Below are 25,304 nucleotides of genomic sequence, written 5' to 3' on the forward strand. Positions count from 1 at the left end.
GGGAGGTCAGTCCAAACTCTCAAGCCCACAGCTTATGTAAGGTTATTCTGAATGTAATTCACAAAGTGAATAAATTCACAAAGTAGTTTATGCATGAGCTTTTTTACTGAGCATCTGTAACAAGGGAGCTGGGGCTGGTATCAACCCTAATTCTTTGTGAAGGATCAACCATTTTTAGTCTGCACATCAGTTTCCTTTACTGATATTTTAGACTTGCTAACCTTTCTACATCTCACATTACATGCTTCTCATTTTGCATATACAGTCATGATTGCTTCCACTGCTAAAAAGCAATCAGATTTCTACCTTATAAAGTAACACATCAGTGGCCATCATCATACATTTTGCTAGGAGGCAAATCTAACCTTCAGTGCTCAGGTCTGACGGACATGACCCTGTAACCCAAAAAGGGCCCCTTCCTATATTCTTAACAGATGCTTATCCAGCCGGGCTGGGCATGAAGTCCCTGGATTTGCTTCTGTACTATTACAGATGAAAATATTTATAATTATGTAGCATATATATATATCTTTAAGATATGTATAGATTTATGAAGAGATATATAGAGCTACTACAGTATAGATTAAGGCAACATCTGGGTGCCTTAAGAACCATGGAAAAGTCACTTCTGGGCATGCTGGAGGGAAGTTTGCATCTGTGCATTCCCACCACCTACGGCTTCCAGCACTGAGCACGCACTTGTTCAGGAAGCTTACAAGGCTGACGCAAATGTAAAGCTCCCTGTAACTGCTTCTGGCATAGCACATCTGGTCCAGATTACAATTTGGTACTCTGTGCATCTTTTAACAAAAGCTTTGGAGAAAGACCAAAGTGAAATAATTCAGTTTCACCTGTATCTAAAAGCAGAATTGTAGTTTGCCTTCATAGTGCTGCGCAACTAGTAACTTTCCCCTTGGATAACATCATAATACCTGTTTTATGAATATACAGAAACAGTTCTTCAGCCATTATTTCTCACATTTGAAGTAACTATTTATAACAGCTGCAGAGCTGTCTACTATTTCATCTCCCTAATACATTTTCAATATGAATTTCCAATACAATCTAAGCAGACCACTAATAATAAAATCTTATTTAATTGTGGCATCAGCTAACTATAATTTTTCTAAATGATTTTTCTTAATTGTCTAGCTTTTTACCATGAGTTCTGTTAATCTGCTTCCAGGTCTTCATTTAGCTTCAGCAGTAATTCACCCTCTCCTAAAAATTCAATGCTGGAATGCACATGAGAGCATAATGTATCCCACAAAAAAGTTTAAATATATGCAAAAAAAAAGTATTTTGAATATTTTTTAATCAAAATGTCTTTAGTTAAGTGTTTACAGTTTACTGCCAATCAGACTTATAACTGTTTCAAACAAGACTGCAATCACTTCATGGCAGTGTGTCACAGGAATGGATTAGGAGACACATCTTGGCACAAATAAGGTGTCATTTATTATATCAAGCCATCACAAGCAGCAGAGGCAAACAGCTCAGCAAGCTGCAATCACTTATTAATGATAAAGTAGTGGCAAATGCAAGACAGTAGTCAAGGTCTCTGCAGCCTCACTTTTTGCCCTTATTTCTTGATCACTTTCTCCATTCTGCTTATGTAAATTTTGGCCTTAGCCACGCAGTATTTCTTTCCAGTGAACAAACAACATTTGGTTCACTTTGGACAACAAACTTTCTTATACTTAATCAATCAGTTTATTAGAGCATGAAAGAAAATTGGTCATGACTTAGTTCCTGTACTGCTGGAATTAACAAGCTGGCTGATGCCAGCACTAAACTTGGAAGTGCTAATGGTAATTAAAATCTATTTTCAAATACATCTGACAGTTTTAAGGTGAACTACTTGTTATTCATGTGAGTTTCCAGACTGTGTATAAAAAAAAAAAGTGCTATTTTCTTCAGGAAGATGTCAGCTGTGGGAAAGATATAATTATTAATGAATTATTAATTCTCTGTGATATAGCACTCGTTCTCTTTTAGTCAGTTTATAGCTACATGTGTCCTCCAAACTTTTTGGTTAAGGAAAACTTGAAACTAGAACTTACAAGTATTGCTATTTTTAGTTAACCTGTCATATATATGTAACAGAATGATAGGGTAGAATAGTGCTAATATTGAAGCAGCTTTATTATCATTTGACAAAAGTCCATGTAGCCCACTCAGTCAATTTTCCCTTAAGTGCATTTGGGTAAAATACTTTGTATTAACAAACACCTAGCTCAAATGGGACTGTGTTCCAAAAGGTAATCTTAATTATTCAACATATACACACTATACAGGGTGGAAAATAGGGGAAGGATAATCATACATTGTTTTCCACTTCATTTTCTAAGCCTGCTTTATGGTTGATTCAATCTATTGCATCAGTGGGAGGGACATGGGATAGATTAAAAAAATGCTGTCAGATCACCAGGGGATTTGAATTAATGTTCTTTTGCACAGAGTGGAAGCATATGGGCCACAGAGTGCAGCTCTCCTCGGAAAATTACTGTCAAAATAGTACCATCTCTATTAACACAGCTGCTGACTTGTGAAGCAGAAATCAGATTTTAGTTGAGTTAACCTTCAAAAAGCACTTTCAGAGTAACTGCTGACTAATAATCTCTTGGTACACCAACAATATTGTCTATTAATAGCTTATGCAAGTGACACCTGGACAATTCCATAAGTGCTACTGTAGGTTGTAAGACCCTATAGACCCCCTTATGATAATGTAAAAGGAGCAAAGTTATACTCATGCAGCCTGACAATTGCTATCAAGATCCCATTTTCCTCCTGTAAAACGGGAAAGCACATTTGATCAAATACCCTTCATATAAATAATGGGGGTTTCACAGTATGGGCTTACTGCTCAATTTGCCTGCATTTCAGCTGATTTCCAAGGCTGAAGTTCTTTGTATATAATCAGATACAGACATTTCCTTTAGATGTTTCTTCCACAGATGTTCTAGCTTGCTTCACCATCAATTTCCATGGGAAAATAGGGAGGATCTCTTATGTGTAATTTCTTTATGTGCAAGCTATGAAATATTAAAGTCTTAAAGTTAAGCTCTAAGAATAAGAGGCTGCAGATAAAGCTTTATCTACACATTAAGATAGATTGCTTCCTGATAAGCAATCTTGTTCCTGCAGAAGCCCATACCTGTCTCAGCAGGTACCAGAAAGGAGAGTCACAAAGAATTTTGCTCAAAGCACTATTGACTTACACCATCAAAAAATGACAAATTTTGGTCTTCTTTGTATTTACCAGATTGATGAAAAAGAGACATACTAGGTATTAAAAATGCATGCCACAATTGCATGGATTTATTGCATCGATTTATTAATGTCTTTACAGAAATGTAATTGAAAAACCCAAACAACAAAACAATGGTACTGCTTCATTAAGAGAATTTTTTCTTTCTGATACTTTTCTAGTACAAAACATAAGTCTCTACCTTATTCATCATGCATAAAGACTGAAGTAAGTCTCCTACATGAATGTGACTAGTATTGATTGTTATAATGAAGAACATCAGGATACTGTTTGAATGTGCACCTTCAAATATATAATTAGTTGGTTCTTTAATGTGTCTATTACACTCAAGATCCCCACAGCATATGCTTTTACTTTTCATATACATCAAAATTTATGTAATTCAAGTTTTAGAGTCAGTAGAGATTCTGAGTGCTAAATAGAAGAAATATCTAAGAAACCTGTTTTATAGAGGCTAGCTCTGAAAAATCATGTTACTCAAAGGTGTCTTGACTGGGACTTTTCGTTTTGCTTCTGTATGTGCAGGTAAATGTTTAGGTGTGTGAGTATGGTGCACATAAACATATGCTTAAACAAGAAGGTTGTATGAGTGGTTGGGTTTCAGTCTGAGTAAAGGATTTGTCCTAAATTCAGGGTAATCCTATTTCATAATGCTGCTATCAGTACAACATGCATTCTGCAGCTGTCTTTGGCAAATATACAAAGAATACACTTTTTAGGTTTCCTGTGTTCACTATGTATTTCTGCAGCCCTTTTAAAATACATCATTCTTCTTGGATGAAAAAGGGAACCATTTGCTCATAATTTACTATCTTTTAACATCCGCTTTCTCTATAAAACCTTGGGAGAAATGTTGGAGTTTCCCCTTGCTGTTAAATATAAAAGCTTCATAGTGCCTTTGAAAATGATAACTGATGAGCTCAGCTTAGAGCACATAATTGCTGCCTGTACTATTTCAGGAGTCAATACAATGCAAGTAACACACATACAGGGCAGTTACTTAATAAGGACAAAGTACATTGTGTCATAGATAGTGTATGCTCACACTAAAACTGAATGAAATATTTATTATTATATTTTTATTTGCCCTGTTATTTGAGTAATTGCATTTATAAATTTTAAATCAAATCATTGCTAAATGCTGAAGCTGTGTCTGAAGTCACCTGCACATCCAGTCATGAGCCTTTGGACTACAGGCTACACCAAAAAAGAAAGGCAAAAATGTCACTTTTCTTGATTCTTCTTTTCACTTCCTCTTTCGCATCTTGTACTTTGCACTTCAGGGCTGTTTCAGTGCAACGCGAAAAACTTGTGCAAGTAAGACACATTTCACTGGGAACTTCAACCTTCTTTTAAAAAAAAAAAAAAGTCAGCATTACAATTTTGCAACCCGTGGTAGGAAATGAACACTAGCATTCAGACACTTCAGTTCAATTACCAGAAGATAAATGGACATAAAATTATTAAGCAAAAGAAGCATCATCAAAAGCAATAAATGTTCCATAAAAAATGAATTTGGTAAATTTTAAGGGAATTATAATTAATCACCAAGACTTGTTCGAGAATTATATTTTTTTCGTACTTGACTACAATTATTTTGATTTAATGTTTTTTTCCAATGAATAAAGTTATTCAATTCCTTTTAACTATCTAAAGCAATTTGCAAGATGCAAACTATCAAATACCTCTTCTTATTTGTCTCTTTCAGTTTATTCTCTTATCCAGCTTTTTATGAGTCACTTGAATTATTTCTAAATACCAAACATTTTCAGGTAATTTAGAAAACAACTGTAAAAAGAGGGACTCATGCTGGATTATTAAAATGATGACTGTAAATCTAGGTTTGTATAAAAGCCTTTTTATAACTTGTTTATGCATGGCTTTCTCGAGTCATTGCTGCAGGGCAGGTACTGACCTGCAAAGGGAAGGTTACCTTCAGTTCCCATTGCTGCAGAATTTGCCTTCTGAGGGCCTCAAACTGATTTGGCTATTAATGAATCAAGAATGTGTTTGTCATAAGGAAATTACTTCTTACCTAAAAACCATTACAATTCAGTTATGAACACAGTGACTTAAGATGCCGTCTTTTGCAGTTAGAAATGCCTTTTGGCTTGCATTTGCTTTCGTTGCCAAAAGGAAGGAAAAAATAGGGGTGTAGAAATGTGTGGAAATAGCATAAGTAAGTCTGTTAAAGAGAAACAAAACATTGCTTTGGGGAAGAAAAATCTGCTTTTTGCAACAGAAAAATGTGTAACAGGCAACAGAATAGTTGCAAAAGAAAATGAGCTATTCCCTGCACATCAGAATGGGGTGAACAGAGGTATCGGCACAAAAGAGCCTCTTCAGTCTTTTGCTGAGTCGCTAACTGGGCATGTCCAACTCCACCTTGGAAAATCAAAGCACATGGGATGCTTTCTCTTCACACACTCATAGCACACACAAATGTTTTGTTGATTAATATAAAACTATATATGGAAGTGGCTTATGCCACCAGTTTTTTGAGTGATAAACCTCTAGTGGAAGATGTAGACAAGTTAATGCTATAAATTTTTCTTCCTTCATCCCAGGGGAAGGCAATCAGTGCCACATCTGTTAAGACTTATCCAAAAAACAAAGATGGTCAAACGAATACCCACTGCATCATCCAATTTCTGGATTTACAAAGAGGCTGCCAGGATCTTCACAATGTAAAAGTGAGTGTGAGTGCAGACGGTAGGGGAAAGCTTTCCAGCAAGAGAGCAGAATCACTCCCCAGCACTCTGAGCAGGAAAATCATCCTTCCTCCTAATACATCAGAATGGCCAAGTTGGGCCAGAGTGGTATAAGGAACTCATCACCTCCTGATAACACGCTCTGGGCTGTTGGGCCTTAGGGGGTTCCTCTCCTTTCTCATAACCACCTCAATGGGGCTGGGAAGCAATGGGAAAAGTTCACAGGTGAAAATACTGTAATTCTGCCTCACAAGGCAGAACTACAACCAGGAAAGAAAACCCTATATATGAGAAAGCTAGGAGCTGCTCCAGTCCTGGAGAAGAGGGCTGCCTCGAGAGACAGCAGGATTCAGAGAGGCAGCGTGGCCAAAATGAACCTGGAAGGCAAATCCACTCGGCCATACCCTTTCCCACTCACACCACTGGGTTGAAGTTATTTTGCCTTGAAGCTCTGCTCCACGTTACACACTAAGGGTTTCACTAACTAAAAGTTGAGGATGTAACTAAACACTGAGGCAAATATGAACATTCCTGTATTTGGCATATGCCTATTTAAACTAGTTTATTAAAAAATACATTGCCAGTTTCCACCTCTGTCAAATGCTGCGTACATCAGACCTCCGGTGGGATGTTCTTGATGGTATTGACTCTGAAATGGCTCTGAACTCTCACTACCACCTAACACTTAATTCCACATCTTATGTTTCATCTGGGAATAAACGTGTTTTGACAGGTTGTACAGCTTCCTATTTCAAAACATTCCTTTTCTTCTGACAACTGCTCCACTTCCTCAGTTCCTTTCACTTTTTCATTTATTTTTTAGTAGTAGAGATACTGAACTACTGAGAAACTCATTTCTAATTACTGTTTTGGTATAAACCCTACTGCTTTTGGTACCATTCTAGCTGTACTTTGACTCTTAGCATTTTCCACTATTAACATCCACAGTAACTGTCAATGAACCACAGTTTAAGGCACTGGTCTCTTTTCTAGATCATGGCAAAAAGAAACAAATATTTTTGGTTTATACATCTCTGTGCTCCATGAGAGGTATATGGAAAAATCTTCCTCCATGGCAAGGGTAACAAATCGATTCAAAAATTCAAACAGCACTGCAAATGCAAAAATAAGTGAAAGGGTGGCATATCTGAATTCTAAAATAAAAGTCTCGAAGAGTTAATGACTTGTATGAAATAACCACTTTTTTACTACTTCTCCAAATAAAGACCAGGTACAGGCCACAGACATTGCATGGCTAAAATGTAACTGTGAAAACAAAAGAAAAAATAAATTCCAGTGTACATATTAAGTGATTGCCTTATATTCATTCATTATTAGCCCCTGCAAAACACCTCGCTGACTTAGTGGAATGTACAAAACTGTCAAACTCCAATATTCCTTTATAATCTTTTGTCTTATTCCAGACAGAGGCCTCAGTCCGCAACAAGCAAAGTAACACTGAGAGTAAGAATAAGGGCGCTGGGGCTGCTCCATTAGGGAGTACGAACAGGAACTGAGGGTGATCCCAGCACAGGCCATACTGTCACAGACCGGGGCACAGTCACACTGTCTTTGGAGATGGCTGGTGAAAACAAGCCAGGGGAGATGGGTTAACAGAGTCCACTCACAGTCTCAGACACAGTAAAATGATGAACTGGTCCAGGATACATCCACGGAGTCCAGTCAGGAGCAGCAGGACACAGGGCTGGGAGACAGTGCTGGAAAGAAGGTTGCAACACAGTTTCAAGATCCACAGGGCAAACAGGTACACCTGCAGACACTACTCAGGGCAGGACTGGGGCTGCTCAGGGCAACTGAGGCCAATCAGTGCCCTCATCGCCCTGAAATAGTAATGTTTACATACAGTGTGCTTTAGTACAAGGCTGTCATGGTTTTAGCAAGGCTCAAAATCTAATTCTTATTTCTAGCTCTCCACCCACATCTTAACTCCATGTGAGATGGGTTTTCTAGACAAAAAACACGAGACTCAATATGGGGGAAGGAATATATTACAAAGACTATACACATAAATAAATACTATAATACACTGTATACAATCTTAACTCTATATTTATCTCTACCATGACAATAATATTTACAATGGGTCCAATTTCTTCTTTCTCTAAATAAAAGTCTAGGAGAGAAGAAGAAGAAAAGATTCTTTCTAGTTTCTGAGTAACAGGTTTTTCTCTAGGTAGCAGGTTTTCTTCTTCTCTTTCAGGTAGTAGAAGCAGTTGGATCTTTGCCAATACACACGAGGGGGGTCTCCAAGCTCCTCTCGGCCCCTCGACGCCAAACGAAGGGTCTTTTCGTGGACTACGTAACTTCAGACAAGGTCGTTCCACCACGGTCATATCACGAAGCACGGGGGTCTTCGTGACAGTCTGGTATCTTCAGGGGAAATCAAGCCCCTTCACAGAGCTTCTGTGCTCTGCTTCAAAGATGGCTGCCAGCTTCTCTGAAGCTGCAGCAAAGGGGGGGGGAAAGCCCAAGGTCACCCCCTCCACACACATTCCTTTGGCCATCCTGGCTGAGCTCTCAGGAGGCCGGAGCTTCTTAGCTCCTCTCTGTAGTGCATACTGCACTTTAGGACTCCACTCAGTCCACCACCTCCTCCTCTTTCTCAGAGGGGTCTCTATCGAGTTTGGGGGTTTTGGTTTGAGCCAGTTCTTACCCTCCGAAACTCTCTTCCTGCTGCTGGCTCGGGTCTCTTGTCTTGTTGCTGCTTTTCCTTCTCCTCAGACACCTCTGTGTCTGCCTTAGCTGCATACCGGCTTGTGTTGCTCCTTTTGGTCCTTATCAGTTGGCTCTTTGCCACTGCTCTTCGGACGCTGCTGTCTCCGCTGCTGCTCCGTCGCTGCTCCCAGCGTCTCCCACTTCTACTTACAGGGGAGAAAACTCCCCCAGTTCCTAGCCGCAGGCACTCAGCCCAGCTTCAACACCATTCTGAGTCCCTGCAGCCCCCCAACCGGGGGCTGGGGGGGGGCAAAGCCCCCTAAGGGGCCGGAGCCCCTTCTCCTCGTGGCCTCTACAACATGGCCACCTCTTCTTCCCACAAAAAGTACCACTGCTTCTTTTCCGGTCTCCAGAGATATGTTTATATTTTGCAGGAGCATTGATTGGTCAAGCCCCAAGGGTCACCACCCCCTGGGGGTTACCACTTTCTTAGTTTCAGGGAGAAAACCTGGTTCAAACCACTACAAAGGCACACATATTTAGTTAAACAAAGTGCTAGTGGTATGTAATGATTTGTCAAGGACAGAAGGGCTATTTCTGGATTTTGGTTTGTTTATTAGCATTGTTTGAGTTTTTTCGTAACTTGTGCTTCTTTTTGATAATGTGAAATAATCTGAACAATTATGAGGCTATTAATAAAAAGGAAAAGCAAGCCTGCCAACCATATAAATAAAAAAGTGTTATATCCTTTGAACTCCAGAAAGTATGCAGGAGCAAGCCACAGGCCTTGTCCAACAAACCATAGCAAGAGAAGCAGCACACCACGACGCCAAGACATCTTAATACTAGGCATTATGAGGGGCAAAAGGCAGAGATACCAGACAAAGTACTGGGATGTGCATACTTTGTTAAAACTCACAAAAATAGCGGTGTGTAGGAAACAACAGAAGGCAAGGTCTCTGTAGAACGCTATGGACACGACCAGGAGCAAAAGCAGCTGGGGCAGGAAAGCTGCAAGCCCCAGGGCAAAACTCCATTTGCTCTCTGCTGTCAAGTACAACATGTAGAAATAGGGAGAGAAATTATGACGGATATCCCTCCTGGTCACGTGGTAAAGGTAGGCATGCTCCAAAAACTCCCAGCCATAGAGGTGATAAAACGCCAGTGTCAAGGCAGCCAGCACTGATCCGGCAACCGTCGCAAAAAGCAGCACATCGCAGTTCAGCATCTTTACAAACAGCTGCCAGATGTGCACCACAAACGTAGACCTTGCCTTTCTTTCACCCCCCGCATCCACTGCCCCGTCCTCGCTCCGCAGATAGAGCGCGATGGGCAGCGCGTAGGTGAGGGGGTAGATTTTCATGTGCACGGCCAGCCCGTAGCACACCGCGGCCTTGCCCACGCTGCCCGCCTCCACCCAGTACAGCGTGGCGAGCACCAGCAGCGCCACCAGCGCCTCGGCGTTGCCCCGGCTGGACACGGCCATGGGCAGCGGGTTGAGGAGCCAGGCAGCGGCGCAGCACCCGCAGGCGCGCCCGGCCGCGGTCCCTCGGCGCCGCAGGGCCCGGTAGGCGACGGCGGCGGCCGCCAGGTCCCCCGCCACGAAGAGCAGCTTCCCGAAAGGCTCGGCGAGGAACACGTTGGGCGTCAGGAGCCAGGCGAGGAGCGGCGTGTAGCGGTAGGTGGCCCGCCCGTAGGGCGAGCGCCCCTCGCTCACCAGCCGCGCCGCGTCCGTGAACACCCGGTAGTCGACGTCGGTGTAGCGCACTCGCATGGCGCGGTCCTGGTGCAGCCCGTATAGCACCAGCGCCAGCCTCACTAGCAGCCCCACGGCCAGCGCCGCGCCCGCCCCCGCCATCCCTTCCCCGCGGGAAGGTGTGGGATGCGCGGATACCGCACGGATCTCCCGCGATCCCGCCGCAGAAGGGCAACGCTCGGTGCGCTTTCCGCCCGCGTACGCGCGGACGAAAGAGGCGGCCCCGCGCCTGCGCAGTGCGCGTGCCGAAGCCGAGCCCGGGCCGGGGCGGGTCCTGCGGGCGCGGCCGCTCGGGGGACACGGGAGGGCCCGGCGGGGGCGTGGGGGGCCTGTGGTCGGTGGGCAGGGCCGCGGCCCCGGGAGCCTTCCGATCCCCGGGCAGGGAGGCGTGTGGTGCCGTGTGCCCCCGGCACGGCGGCGGTGACCTTCTGAGGGCTGAGAGCCCGGCAAGGGGTGGGTGCTGCTGCCCCCGCTGCCCCCTCACCCGCCCGGGGCCGGGGAGCCGCCGGGCAGAGAGGCGGCGTGTGCAATAAGTGGTTAAGTAAGAAGGAGAAGGAAAAATAACATCTGTTATTTGCCTTCTGCAAATGGCTGTGTTTTGCCCAGGCGTATGAGCTCTTTCTGGAGCGCTTAGGTGAGCTTGCTTCCACGGCAGATTTCTGGTTTAATTAGATCAGAAACAGTAACGTGCACATCAGAGCTTATAAAGTTATTTACAACAAAATGGATTAATTCCACTCTATTTTGAGGGGCTATTTTGTATGTTTTTTTTAAATAGTTTTCCAGTCTGGATATGTGCTATCTCACATTCGAATAGTGGCTGACTTGAAAGCAGGGGTTTGTAACTTACCGTTATTATGGATTTCATATTAGAACTGAATAGGTATTTTTTAAAAGACTCTTTATTCATAAAAATATGCATTTACTTGTTTAGTAGTTATTTGCAACTGCATTTTTTTCGCTCAGTGGTTTCATTTGGGAACGTTTTGGAAGTTGCAGCATTGCTGGCTGTCATCGCTTACAGAAAAAAACCTGCTTTTTCTGAGTTCTGGGGACACTCATCAGAGAACTGGGAATGGACTTTTTGCATTTGGCAGAGAAGTCTTGGAGGGTGTCCTAACTGGTAGGATATTCAGGGGGCAAAAGATATTTCTGTTTGTGTGCACACAGCTATTCACTTTTATTTGTTCAGGCTGTTTTACTGTGTATAATAGCACAATGGGGTATACGGTCCAAGGTGTCTGCTGAGAGAACCATAGTGATTAACTAATCTGGAGAGTGAGTTTTTCCTCTGTCAGATAGTTGTATATTTTATACTAAACTGGACATCGTCAACAGGAAAGCTCAAGAGAATTCTCCATTAAGTCACCATATGATACCATTAAGTCACCTTATGATATCCTAAAAAGGATAGTTATGGTACTTTTGATTTATATATATATATATATATATTTATATATGTGAGGGCGGGTGTTGCTTCTTTGTAAATAATTGCTTACTCAATTCTGTGTAATTCCTGTTCTACTCTAGAACAGGAAAGATTGTTAATGTAATTTTATTTCCTTCTTTTATGTATCTTGTACTACAATGGTTGGGATACTTTTAAGAAAGGTTACATCATAATATCCATTGTTTTGCCTAAGATTTCTCTCTGGAAATGCTAGGAGATAGGTGCTGAACAAAATCACAGGGACTGAAAATAGTTGATATGCTATGGAGCAAGTCTAAGCAAAACGATATATGTAGATACTCATCCATTTTTTGTTTAGGGGAGATCACTGTGCACAAAGAACTGTTCTTGCCATCCTGCCTACTTTCTCCCAGGATTGTTTGCTGTTCTTCAGTTGCCTCTTTGGATGGAATATGTTTTATTATTTCAGCTCCTTTGAGAAAACTGTTTATTGTCAGAACAGAATGCATTAAAGTTTATTTGCTGAAGTGTCTAAGTTTAATGATATTGGTGAAATAATACTAGTTTAATAAATAAACTTAGGAGTCTGCAGGTGTCTCATGGTTTTTTGTCTGTTTCTGACAGTCTGCCTTCAGACAAACATTTTATCTGAAGTTAAAAGTTGTTAAGCTGTTGGTAGTGACTGTTTATCTGTATTCTAAACAGGAATAAGTAGGTAATTTAATTCTAAAGGGTTGTGAAGTTAATAAAACAGCAAATCTACCTTAGCTATTTTTGCATATGCTGTATATGACATTGCTTGAGCTGGAAAAAGAGTTGATTTTCTTTATCAATAATTTAACATCTTCAAAATAAGCTTGAACTGCTTCAGAAAATTAAGGTTTGGCTCAAAAATGCATTTGGCTTCAGATTTGATACCAGCTTGCTTAATCTGATTTGTTGTCTACTGTAGACTTTAAAGCAGGAAGGAGGCCAGTCTTATTAAAGTTATAAATCTGTTGTTCCTGTAAAAAGCTGCTTTTATTTTATATGACCCACCAGGAGCCACTTTTAGAAAATGCTGGGAGATAAAACTAATAGAACTTCTGGAACTGAAGCTGATTTATTCTGGTGCACATTAAGATACAAACAGTATGAAGAAAAGTGTTGAGTCAGACATAACTGTGCATAAAATATTAACTAAATAGGAATGCAGATATACATGTATATGCACATGAGTATAAAGTTTTTTTTCCCATTATTTACCAGGCATTTTGTTTACATGGTCTCAAACATGGTACCATCTTATAAACTGGGGTCACATCTAGCTGTGCTTCTGTTACATCCTCATGACAGGGGTTTATACGTCTCATCTCAACTATTAACTTCTCACACCATCTTCTGCTCCTAGAGGCTACTTCAGCAGCACTGGGACGTATGTTCCAGAAACTACCTCATATGCCCTGTCATTACTTAAGATTTACACAGCTGTAGTAGCATCAAAAGGACAGTGAATCTGGGGCCTTGTTATGCAAATCGCTCTAAGGCCTAATGGAAATTTTAATCATCTGAAAACCAAGGTACAACTGGAGGGTGGCAGCTGGTGAGGGAAAGAGTGCCAAGCTGGTTCCTGGTCAGTCAGGAGCAGTCATCGCAGTTGGTCTTGTATCTACCTCTCAGGTGTTTACTATCCACACTACGGTAGAAAGTTACCTTTTGAGGAGGGATAAGCCGTGGCTATAGTCATTAACAAAGGTGAACATATGGCTAAAAACTAGATCTGATGGATACAGTAAGGCTAAATATTGGAGGGACTAACAGATTAAATCTGAGAACTTGGAGGAGAATAAGGAGGCCAGTGAAGGTTGAATTAGAAGATGATTCTGGGGGCAGTGCTTTGAAGTAACATAGGGAGACATGGTGATTGGTAACAGTGCAAGGAAAGAAAGAACAGGTGTTGCGTTGCAGTGGTGAGAACCTTACTAAGATTCAGGTAGCCTGGGAGGCTGAACGAGATTGAATGTCTGAAAAGTTAGGGAAGAAAGAGCAGTAAGAGGCTTCATAGCAGGAAGGCAGTTGGAGGTGATGTATTTTATGTATTTATGTATTTTAGGTCATTCTACCAAGATCTCAGGATGAGGCCTTTCTCATGCAAATCTCTTCTACCCTAAATGTTAATGGCTAGCTGTATTTTGAGATTTTGTTGTTACGAGATAAAGTTTGATTAGTACATTTTTCTATAAGTTGTCTTATTGTATGTGTGCTGTGACCTAAGTCTATATGTGTAAAAGGTGATAGGAAAGCTGAGTATCTAAAGTACTAAGGAAGACATTGGGCAATAGCTGGTATTTGGTCTTCAGACTTCTGAAAGGGGAGACTGCTGTGCTGTAATTTATTAGAGTTCCCTTTTAATTTTCTTGGGTTTTGAACTCAGAATGTTTCCTTACATGAGAAATACTCCTGCTTAACGTATTTATAAACTGACAGTAAATTTTTGATGATATGATAAGTACAATCTGTTTCTTGCAGCACACAAGATTCTGTAGAAAAAGTGACTAACACTTGTGTTAGATATTTTGGTCTTGATAAATTATTTTGGCAAATATGATTGATGCCTTTCAAATATTTGTAACGTGTTGAATTTAAGATATTATTAGCAGAAGAGAAGTATAGTTAAGATTATGTAAGGAAGTGTTCATTTCTGCTTAAATACTGGAATGAGTAATACAGGAGGGTTTGCAAAAATAAGATGAAAAAACACATTAGAACTCTTCACAGAAAAAAATCACAATTATAAATATAAGGCCACCACTAATCCTTTAAGCTTTTTCTGTTAACGTGGTTCCTTAAAACTGCTTGATAAATCTATACCCTTATTCACAAATCATGCTATTAACATGGCTATTTGGAGAATGTGATCTGAGTTGTAAAGGAATTTTTTTTTTCCACCACATCATGATTTTGCACAATGTGTTTTAAAGTGGTGTTGGCAGAGTTCTGCTTGCAGTGGTTATGCTGATTGTATGTCAGTGTATTAGGTAAAGTTCTAGCCCTTCAGGGAAAATAAGTGTTGGATAAAAATTAGTCTGTAGAGAAACCTGTTAAAAAGAAAAGAAAGTCTTATGTCTGAGATAATACATGTGGCAGCAAGAATAAGCCCACTGAAGTATGATGCTGGCCTGGGGGGGGATTCCAGAAAATATGGCTTGTTTTGCTTTAAGGCTGTGGTGAATCTGAAGTGTGATACGGTAAAAAGGAGTTACCTGCATCTAAGCTGTCCAGCTCTCTCACTGCCTGACTTGAAATACCAAACAGAAGTGCTTTCCCTCTCTTGACATTACTGCTATATCTCTAGCTAATGGTGCAGGCAGCCCAGTGGATTAGGATTGCAGAAGTAGGAGCATACAACCAAGAACTGAGTTAAATTTCCTCTACTCTTTTTTTTCCCCTATTTACTTCTGCTAACAAAAGAATGCAGAGACAGAACTGATGGGAACCCAGGCAGAAGAGAAACTGGAGCCAAATGAAAAATTATAGATTTAGGAGATGGAGGATTCCTGGCACCAGACTGGTAGTTTCTGACCATTGTGCAGACCCCAACAGTGCATCCAGAAAGCATCTGTAAAAGGCTAAATCTAATTGTGTTAGGCATAATTTCTTGCCAGCTTTTGAATATCTAAGTGAAAAAATAGGTACTGAGAACTCTGTTAGAGGATTTTATAGACATATATGTACATACTCATATATTAAAACTGTATATATAATACATATTTACAATATATAAATTTGTTACATATATGTATGATGATCATACTTGAGGAGTAAAAGCTGTGTCTTTCTGAATGCCCACATTATTTGAATCTCTTTTGATACCTCTTTTTCTGTCTGAAATGTGGGGTAGCAGAGCTTGAGAACATGAAATGTATGGGATCCGTCCTCTGTTCAAGCAAGAACATTTGTGACCCTTTATATGAGTAAGGAGATTAGATTTTGCATGTCAGCATCTGAGATGCCCGTGGCTTAAGACCCATTACCCATCAGTGCAGCCAGCCATAAGTGTCCTAAACAGCATTCAATCACAATTCTTCATTTTTAAGTGATTAAGGAAAACATTTTGTGAATTTTTTATTTATAACCACTTGATTTTTTTTTCCAATTCTTTGGAAGAGGAAAAGAGGCAAAACTTGAAATGTTACTGTTGCGGTCTCACAAAATTTTTCTTTTATCAAATATAAAGGACAGCCTGTAGTTAGCATGGTGGTGGGGAGGGAAATATATTTTCTCAACTGCAGTTAGACCACCACCTTCTACATCAGTGACGTCTCACCCAATTAGATCATACTGAGATATGTGAATGAGACACAAAACTGTGTTCTGACCCTCTAGTCTTTTTTTTCAGATTGACAAGTAGACATCAAGTATAGAAAGAAAATCACATCAGCCTCTGCTACTGAGCTTGTTTATTTCTGAACACTACTTTTTAGAATGGATGGTACATGGACATGAAAAGGCACAAGAGGTATACTCATCAATAATTTGTTTAAAATAGGTCTAAATTACTTTGGTTCAGTGGCTGAAGTAATAAGTTCTTTAAGTGCAGAATTCTCAGCTGTAACTCAGGTTACAGATGCTGTACTTGAGGCCAGAAGTTTATCATCACCCCTTGAAACAAGACAAGCTGGAACTGGAATACGAACCACTTTCATGGAAAACTAAACTATGGAAACTTGGCCTCTTCTAGCTTGGGTAACAGTTCTGTTTCATATGATCCAGGAACATAAGAGTTTTGATCAAACCTTTCCCTGGGGAAGAAGCAGTCACAGCTTCTCTTAGTCTTTCCCATCCCCTTACCTGGACTTTATTTTCTGGTTAAGACTATGTTTGTGCTCCTGCTTCTGCTGGAAAATTCCATTTTTATTCAAATGTACATCTTCATAAAGTTGGTGGGAATTTAATCTCTGAATATTGTTCAATATTGTGCTACTGCAGTAGATGTGAAGAGAAAACCACAAGTTTTATATACTTTCTGTGCCCAAAGTACAAAGAAACAATTCTGATTGATGAGCCCTATATTGTCTAGCAGAGGGCCTGCCACAGTTCCATTTCCAGCCACTTGAGTGTCTTTCCATTCTGTGCTCTCTTCTCTAGATTTCCTGCCTAAGAGAACTAAAATAAGAACTAGCATTATGCCAACACATGGTAAATAAAACACCTTAATGGAAGACACAGGAATGACAGATATGAAAGGCAAATCACAAAGTAGTGTAATTGTCTCTTCTAAACCATAGGTTCTGTGGAGAACTGGTGAAATGGGATTTATTTGCTATTGCAAGTTTGGTCCATATAACTGTGTAGCCATAATGGACTTCTGTGTGTTGTTTGGTATGTTGTGCTTTAGTATAACTAGAATATGCAATAAGATTGAGCATATATGTTTGCTAAAAAACATACCTTATTATTAGCAAGTTCACATACCATTTCTTAAAAGTTTCAGCTAGGAAAAAAATGGTTGGAGATGCTACAAAGGGTTAGTTTACACAACTACAAGAAAATGTACCCAGTCCTTCAGAGTGAGTATTGGGTGGTTTACCTGTGATGTTGGACCCTGCATTTGGAAAAGTTACAGCATGTTTTCTTCTTCCGTGGAGGGACTCTGCAGCATAGTTTTGTAAACTCTGAAGGAAGAAGAATGACAGAAGGAAAAGACACCTCTTAATTGATGGTTAATCCAAACCACTGTGGAAGTTTTTTTTTTTTTTACTTAGCCAAAAAAATGCCCAAAAAACCAACCCAACCCGAAAAACCAACTCCAAACCAAAACAGAAGTGGTTTGTGCAATTACATTGAGTAACTGTTGAGAATTCTGTCTGGAGACTTGCTAGAGGACTAGAGCTCTCAAGTGCTTTTGCAAGTTTTTTGATAAAGGTGGGTGACTAATAGAGATGCTGTTATTGCCCCTGCAAGATGAAGGACTGCAGCAAAAATTCAAGACACTAGGGAATGAATGTTACCCTGAGCACCACTCCTAAGTGTTATTGTCAGATGTTGCCCTTACCTTCAGATGGTACAATAGTCTAAATGTGCTGCAAGAGTTGTTGCATATCAGGCTTTGCTGTTCTCTGGCTGTATTCATGTTGGCAGTTACTCACTGAGATAAGAAAAAGTAGCTCTAATTACAAATGTAATCCCAAACTAATCTTGCAGAGTTGGCTGATATAAACAATAGGTACTATTCTCATCCACTCCTTTTCCTATGCTTTTAGGCATCAGATGGATTTTGAAGGATGTGGTGGTGCTTTATTTGTAATAGATAGAAAAATGGGTTCCAAGTCTCTACTGCAGATGGAGAAATTAATTTACATAGCACTAAAAGGCTTATAAAATTACTCAGTAAAATCAGTGATGCAGTTTCCTGCTTTTGTCTTCAAGGACAAACTGATCAGTTGATCAGAGAAGTTAATATCTTAGTTTCTTTTATACTGTATGACCAACAAATGCTTTATGAAGAGCTGCCTTTCCTTCTCAGAGCAAACATCTTGCTGTTTCTTCTGTCTATAATCCCGATGACATTGTTGCACTTACTTTCAATATCAAGTATAAACATTGAAATTGGTAAAAAAAGGTTTCTTAACCTTCTTCCTTCTTAATGCCATTTTGATCTGGTCACAATGGAATAGTTGAGAGTGAGGGTCAGTGGGAGCACCTGCTTCCCTTTGAATGATTTCACATACTTCAGCAAGGGATTTTTGTCCTACCACTGACTCTTTCTGTGTTGACAAAATGCCTTAGGGAGCTGTTCACAGAGACAGAAGACTGGAGTAGTATGTTACGAGATATTCAGGTCTGTAACCACTGTATTGGACAACAAATATAAGTTAAAGTAGAATCACAGAATATACCGAGTTGGAAGAAACCCACGATAATCATCGAGTCCAACTCCTGGCCCTGCACCCATCCCCAAGAGTCACACCATGTGCCTGAGAGTATCATCCAAAAGCTTCTTGAACACTCTCAGGCTTGGTGCTGTGACCACTTCCCTGGGGAGCCTGTTCCAGTGCCCAACCACCCTCTGGGTGAAGAACCTCCTTCTAGTATCCAACCTAAACTTCCCCTGACACAACTTCAGGCCATTCCCTCGGGTCCTGTCACTGGTCACCACAGAGAAAAGATCGGTGTTTGCCCCACCTCTTCCCCTTGTGAGGAAGTTATAGATTGTGGTGAGGTCTCCCCTCAGTCCTCTCTTCTCCGGACCAAGTGACCTCAGTCGCTTCTCATACGCTTCTCCTCAAGGCCCTTCACTATCTTTGTTGCCCTCCTTTGGACACTTTCTAACAGCTTAATATCTTTCTTATATTGTAGTGCCTAAATCTCCACACAATATTCAAGGTGGAGCTGTCCCAATGCAGAGCAGAGCGGGACAATCCCCTCCCTTGCCTGGCTGGTGATGCTGTGCCTGATGCCCCCCCGGACATGGTTGGCCCTCCTGGCTGCCAGGGCACTGCTGACTCATATTCAATTTGACATCCACCAGGACCCCCAGATCCCTTTCTGTGGCACTGCTTTCCAGCATCTCATTCCGCAGTCCGGATGTACATCCAGGGTTGCCCCATCCCAGGTGCAGAATCCAGCACTTTCCCTTGTTAAGGGAGATTGCCCAGTCCTCTGATTTTTTGAGGTCTCACTGCAGGGCCTCCCTGCCTTCCAGGGAGTCAACAGCTCCTCCCAGTTTTGTATAATCTGCAGACTTGCTTAGTATGCCCTCCAGCCCTGCGTCCAAGTAATTTATGAATATTTCGAAGAGCACAAGGCCTAAGATGGAGCCCCACTAGTGACAGGTCACCAGTCTGATGTTACCCCATTTGCTATTACCCTCTGTGCTTGACCCATGAGCCAATTGCTCACACACCACGTGATGTGTTTATCCAGCTGTGTGCTGGACATTTTGTCCAGAAGGATCCTGTGAGAGACAGTATCAAAAGCTTTACTGAAATCCAGAAACATTACATCAACTGGCTTCCCTTGATCAAGTGAGTTACCTTATCATAAAAGGAAATCAGGTTTGATAAGCAGGACTTTCCTCTCATGAAGCCGTGCTGGTGGTGTCCAATGACTGTGTTGTCTTTCAGGTGCCTTTTGGATTATTATGGGGCTTCCTTTTACTTCACGGTAATATGGTTCAGCCTAATTATTTTTCCAGCTGTAGCTGTGCAGCTTTAGAAGCAGCTGTTAGAAAAGGCAAAGCTCAGCTGCTAGGGCCAACTGTGCTGAAAGGGCTCCAGAGATGCTTTTTGTGAGGAGCTACAACAATTGTGTGTGTGTAGAGACCATGGGCCTTCTGTGGGAATGGTGACAGAGAAGAGGGAATGGTTCTCTGTTTTTTGATTTCCTGTTCTTGACTGGGGATGTCTAGGAGAAAGTATAGGGGCTTTTCTATCTCCCCTTGCCTGGAACAAAATAACATCACATAGGAGAGAGGAGCAGCTGTTAGAGAGCTCTAGTCTGTAGAGATATGAATAATCCTCTGGTCTACCCAAAGCTGGTTTTGCCTTTTGCTTCCAAGTGTGTCTAAGTTCTATCTGCCTAAATAGAAGTCTGGATTGAAAAAAACCACAAATCATATGTTAGCTTTGCCCACAAAAGAGTGCTCTGAGTAATGGTTGGTACTGCTAGCGAAGTATACAATGTGTGTGGAAAAATGGGAATGAAGATTATCTGTGTCCTTCAAAAGTTTTATAAAAAACCCAGTTGTTCCCTGTTGCATTAAACTTCAAATACTCCCTCTGAAAAGGGAATAAAACATTCTTTTAGCTACCTGTGATGCTTTTGGCCTCAACCAATAATGGGCTTCCATGTCGTATCTCATGAATAATTTACAACTAGTTAAATAACTGATTAAATTCTTTTGAAATCTTACTGTTGTTAAACTTTTTCCCTTCTCTATTTTCTAGGGGATGGCATGGTCTTCTAAATACTTTTTCGGAAATAATCCTAAATTTTCCTAAAACATTTTAAGTCCATTTATGGGAAAATGAGCATCTGTCTTTTTAATGCTATTGTCTTAGTCTTTTTACTAGCTTGTCAGAGAGATCTCCTTGAAAAGTGTCCCTGAATAATTATTCTACCTTATTACTCCTTTTGCAGTGTCCTGTTTTATTGTGCATACTGGCTAAGATGCCATTGTACTTTGCACTACAGAATCATAAGCTAAAGAGAGACTGTCCTAGAGGATTAGCTGTAGAGGATGTGTCCTTCAATAGCTGTCTGTAGCAATTCCCTTTTTTTTTTTCCCCCAGTGACTCCTGTTTTTTATCTCCTAAATATTTATTCATCTGCTCTTCATTCAAACTCTGGCAGTTACTTGGCTGGATGAGTTGCTTGTGCACACTGTGTGTTTGAGCTTTGCCTCTTGCTGTGGTAATGATCTCAGGTGGTGATGCTTCTGCAGAGTATAATTGCCTGGTAGCAAAGTTCGTCCTGTCTGTGGTGCTGTCTTTGGCAGTTACTGTTCTGTCCCTACTTGTCTCATGTCCCTGTCATATAGAATGATAACGTCCTCTGACCTTATGTACATGTGTCTCTTAACTCAGCCTTCAGAGCTTATTCATTCACTGCTTATTCAAAGTGACAGCTGTGCCATCAATCTGTTTGCCACTCTTCCCCCATTTGGTACGTTGGAGTAAGCTTTCTTTCACACATACGCTTAGAAATGCTGTCTGGCCCCCTGTGCTCTGCAGGTCTGCTGCACGTGCGTCAGAAGTTGGAGTCAGACCCCGTTGGTATGAGCACTCATGGTTCCAATGGTAAATCTATCACAGGAAGGTAAACCCAAAGTAGAGGACTCACTCACGTTTTCAGACTTGGGACAATTCATACATAGTGTTCTATATTTGCAATGTAACTGGCAACAGACGTGTCACTAGTTTCAGTATTGTTTATCTTTCTTCATTCTGGTTGCTGTTGAATTTCAATATTTGTCCTTGCTGACTGCCACATTGTTGAGTTTGACAGGTTGTTGCCAGAATTTGAGTCTGCTGACATAAACTTTGCATATATGTAAGTAGAGATTCAACCAATGATTATCCTGTGTCAGAGAAGATCCTGCTTTGATTTTGTATAGAACAAGATTAGGAAAGGCTGCCTTTTGAGAGAAAGAGGACAGCTCTATCTCATATTTATTTGATGAATCTTTCAAAGAGTTCATTGTGCCAAAAAATAAAGCACAATTATGTCCCCTAGGTAAGGTGTATGTTAGATTGAAATACAGTAGGTTTTCCTTATTTATATTATTGTGTATTTGTACAAATTGTAAGGTAATTGTTTCCGTAAAAAGAACAGATCAGTCAGGACTTGATACTTACCAAGGAGCTATGCTATTTAAGGATGATAGAAATTGTCAGAGTTCCTTGAACAACCAAGATTATAATTATGCAAAATTAACATTGTGTTGAACTATATTTCATGCTTCTACAGAATGCATAAATTACTTGCAATGAATCTTACTATTTAAGTGCTTTCTGGTGTAACTGTATAATTCCTGAGAATTAGAAAAAAAAATAAATTTTCTACTTCCAGTAAAAATCATGCTGTAGTAATTTTTAGCTACCACAATCCAGAGGCAGTAGGAAAGTAAAATTTCTGTGTCAGTGAACCTGTGAGCTTTTTCAGAAGGACTGCTCTGTCAGATTTTAATTCCTATTAAAATTATTAGTGTTCTTTTTAAGATGCAACAAACAGTTCTTTATAGAAAATTACTAGAAAAATCAAGAACTTTTTGTTTTGTGTTGTGTTTGTTGAATAGATGTAGAAAGACAATTTTCCTTTCGGAGAGCCAGGCTACTGTTAGGATTGTGCAGGAAAAAATTGAGCAGAATTTGCCTAGGTGATATTGCTACGCTCTTCCCTTAGCACAATCAACACCAGAAATATTCATTTATTTGGTGTCCCTTTTGATGTTTCTCTGAATTTCAATCCTCAGTGAAATAAGAGTATTGAGTATCTCAAGTAGAAAGAGATACCAAGTTGAGACTTGAGCTCCCTGTATCCTTTGATGTCCTATGAATGCAAAACTTTGTGTGTATTTCCCAGTTGAAATAAATGACCCTATCTACCTGACTCCTTGGAGAATTCTTAAAAACTTATATGATTCATGATAAGAACTGATCTTTAAGCCTAAGTCTAAAATATTGCATCTGATTTTCCTTACACGTCACAGACTTGTCATGGCTGTGGCTTTTCATGTGATCATAGTAATCACAGGGACATCACACATTTCTGTGTGAATGGTTTTAAAAAGAAAACTAAGAAAGTTTTCACAAAAACTAGTGAAAGTTCTAATAGATAATTCTAACCTAGGTTATTTGTTTTATTTTTTAGACAAATATTAACACATTCTCTGTCCTATTTCTTCAACCCTAACAACTTACAAATGAACACTGATAAAAAAATGCTGTAAACAATTTGTATTACCAGAGTGATCAAAATTAGCAGTTTTATTTGTGGATCTTTAGAGTCTCTTGCCATGAGACTTCAATTTTAGAGATCTATTTAAAAATAAAATAACTTTTTTCCCACTCTATTTGGGGGGAAGGGAAAGCAAAGCAGGTTTTCTTGGATATTCTTTATAACAGAAACCATATATTCATGTTGTAATCTTTGCAGCATTCTCCATGGGTTGAATAAAATTCTGTCACCAAGGTTTTATTTTCTGTGGAGATGTTTAAAAAATTTCAGGTGCTGCCATCAGTCTGGTAAGCATGGTACCAGTGGGTTAGGGGGAACCTTGAGTGCTTCCAGCACTCTTCTTCAACCTTGCTTAGAACAGTCATAGTCAACATCGTAGGGATGGTGTATAGTAATCATAGAATCATTTAGGTTGGAAAAGACACTTAAGATCGAGTCTAACTGTAATTATACACATTCATTCCCTTCCTGCCTTTTGTAGGCCTGGGACATCTGTTCTTGCTGTAGATACCACTGTTCTGATGAGAGAGGTGGGTAGAATAGAGAGCTGCTAGGAAGAGATTCCTGCAGGTGGTGGTGCTGGTGAAGTCAAGTATTTTGCAGGTGTATGTTTCATGCTAGTGGTAGTGGTACCAAGAGGATCAGACACCATATGGATTCTTAAGGTTATTTAAGAAAAAACATCACACTATGTATGGAAATGGGAATATGCTTGCAGTAGCATCTATAAGAACCTCAGGAACAGATCGGTGTGTGTGTTGTCACTTGGTCTTCAGGATGCTGCTTTTGGGGTTATTAAAAAGCAGTGGATAAGGTGACAGAATAAGCCATTTCCTAAAAAAACTGGAAATTAAGTTCAGAACTGAAATAACTTCTGTTTCTTGAAATATGGTATTTTTTTAACGCAAACTAAGCCAAACATGTTAAAGTGGGATGTTCATGTGATAGATTTGCTCCCTGTAGCATTCTTGTCCACTTTTGATTTTTTGTATACAAGAAAGGCTAGTGGCAGGTTAGGAGTGGTAAGTGCTAATTCTGGCCCTGATTGCACCGTAATCCTTGAAGAAGACAGCAAATGGGCCTCCATGCTTGGAACATGATGCAGGTTCATAAAACAGAAGTGAAATACAGTCAGTACATTTGTGTGAGATGTTTACTTTGAGATAATATTTACTTATACAGTGGAGCATGCTCTTATTGTACGACAAAAGTACAGCCAATAATGCTGCTCTGAAGTGTTCTTTGTTTTCTAAAGGTAAATATGTTCTTCTATGTGGGGGAAGGGAAAAAGGGTGAATAGGAGACAAATGTGAGCAACAATTCAAGGCAAAATCTTGATTATCAATCTCCCCAGTGAGTTCTCATTGCATTTTTTCAACCTACTCCAGGTATGTCATAATTTATCTTTGATTACATATAAGCATATGTGGTGATGCTGCTTCTGTAATTCTCTGAAAGTCCAACGAACGATTACAACATGAATTACTCATTTTTTCCATAGTACTTTTTTGCTTAAATGCAGAGGCATATAAAATTGAAGGAAATCCAATTAAACTTGGCAGACAGTTGCTAGTTTGAATTGTTTCAAAGAAAATAACTGAAGGGAAGATTAAAAAACCAGTAAAGTTAGAAGTCTTTGGCTTAATGTTAACAATTCCACGTGAGAGTCAGTTTGATTTGAATGTCATTGTAGATTGTGTCCAGCTTCCTCAAGGGTGTAGATGAATCTTTTCAGAGGTGTACTGAGTTAAAGATTAATAGCAATAGAGAGGGGTATGTGTTGGGGGAAGGGTCAACTCTAATGTCTTACAGGCTTGATTTACTAGCTTTTAGAGGTTAATTTGTAACATAGATTTTTATGAAGTATTGAATTTCATAAACTATTTAACTCTGTTCCCATGTAAACTTAAGCCTTCATTCTTTCAACCTACGTTTAAAAGTTTAAATATGTGTAAGTGAAGAAACAGTAAAATCAGATTTTGGTTCATTAACACAAAATTCAATTCACCTCAATAATGTTCCTATTTTCTTCTTGGA

General features: G+C 40.1%; 2 protein-coding genes across 3 annotated transcripts in view; one reads left to right on the forward strand and one right to left on the reverse strand.

Annotated features, from left to right (window-relative positions):
• Positions 1-4,852: 4,852 nt before the first annotated feature.
• Positions 4,853-10,618, reverse strand: PIGM (phosphatidylinositol glycan anchor biosynthesis class M). Its single transcript, XM_027684482.1, has 2 exons — positions 9,193-10,618; positions 4,853-7,869 (listed from the first exon to the last, which is right to left on the reverse strand). Exon 1 carries the CDS (start codon positions 10,517-10,519, stop codon positions 9,278-9,280), a length of 1,242 nt encoding a protein of 413 aa, XP_027540283.1. The 5' UTR covers positions 10,520-10,618; the 3' UTR covers positions 4,853-7,869; positions 9,193-9,277.
• The window catches only part of RGS7 (regulator of G protein signaling 7), a 265,842-nt gene continuing 250,859 nt past the window's right edge, over positions 10,322-25,304 (forward strand). Inside the window, exon 1 of one of the 2 annotated variants that reach the window (XM_027684429.1) lies at positions 10,322-10,339. The gene's annotated coding sequence lies outside the window, so the exon portion shown is untranslated. Of the gene's footprint in view, positions 10,340-10,923; positions 11,052-25,304 lie in introns of those variants that run through there. The other variant, XM_027684421.1, reaches the window with a different exon arrangement.

The sequence above is a fragment of the Neopelma chrysocephalum genome, unplaced genomic scaffold (assembly GCF_003984885.1).
Source record: "Neopelma chrysocephalum unplaced genomic scaffold, ASM398488v2 Primary Assembly neopelma1_23, whole genome shotgun sequence".
In the NCBI taxonomy this organism is placed as follows: Eukaryota; Metazoa; Chordata; class Aves; order Passeriformes; family Pipridae; genus Neopelma; species Neopelma chrysocephalum.

Excerpts from the sequence above, each read along its gene's own strand:
- PIGM (XM_027684482.1), bottom strand. The coding sequence starts at position 10,519 with ATGGCGGGGGCGGGCGCGGCGCTGGCCGTGGGGCTGCTAGTGAGGCTG.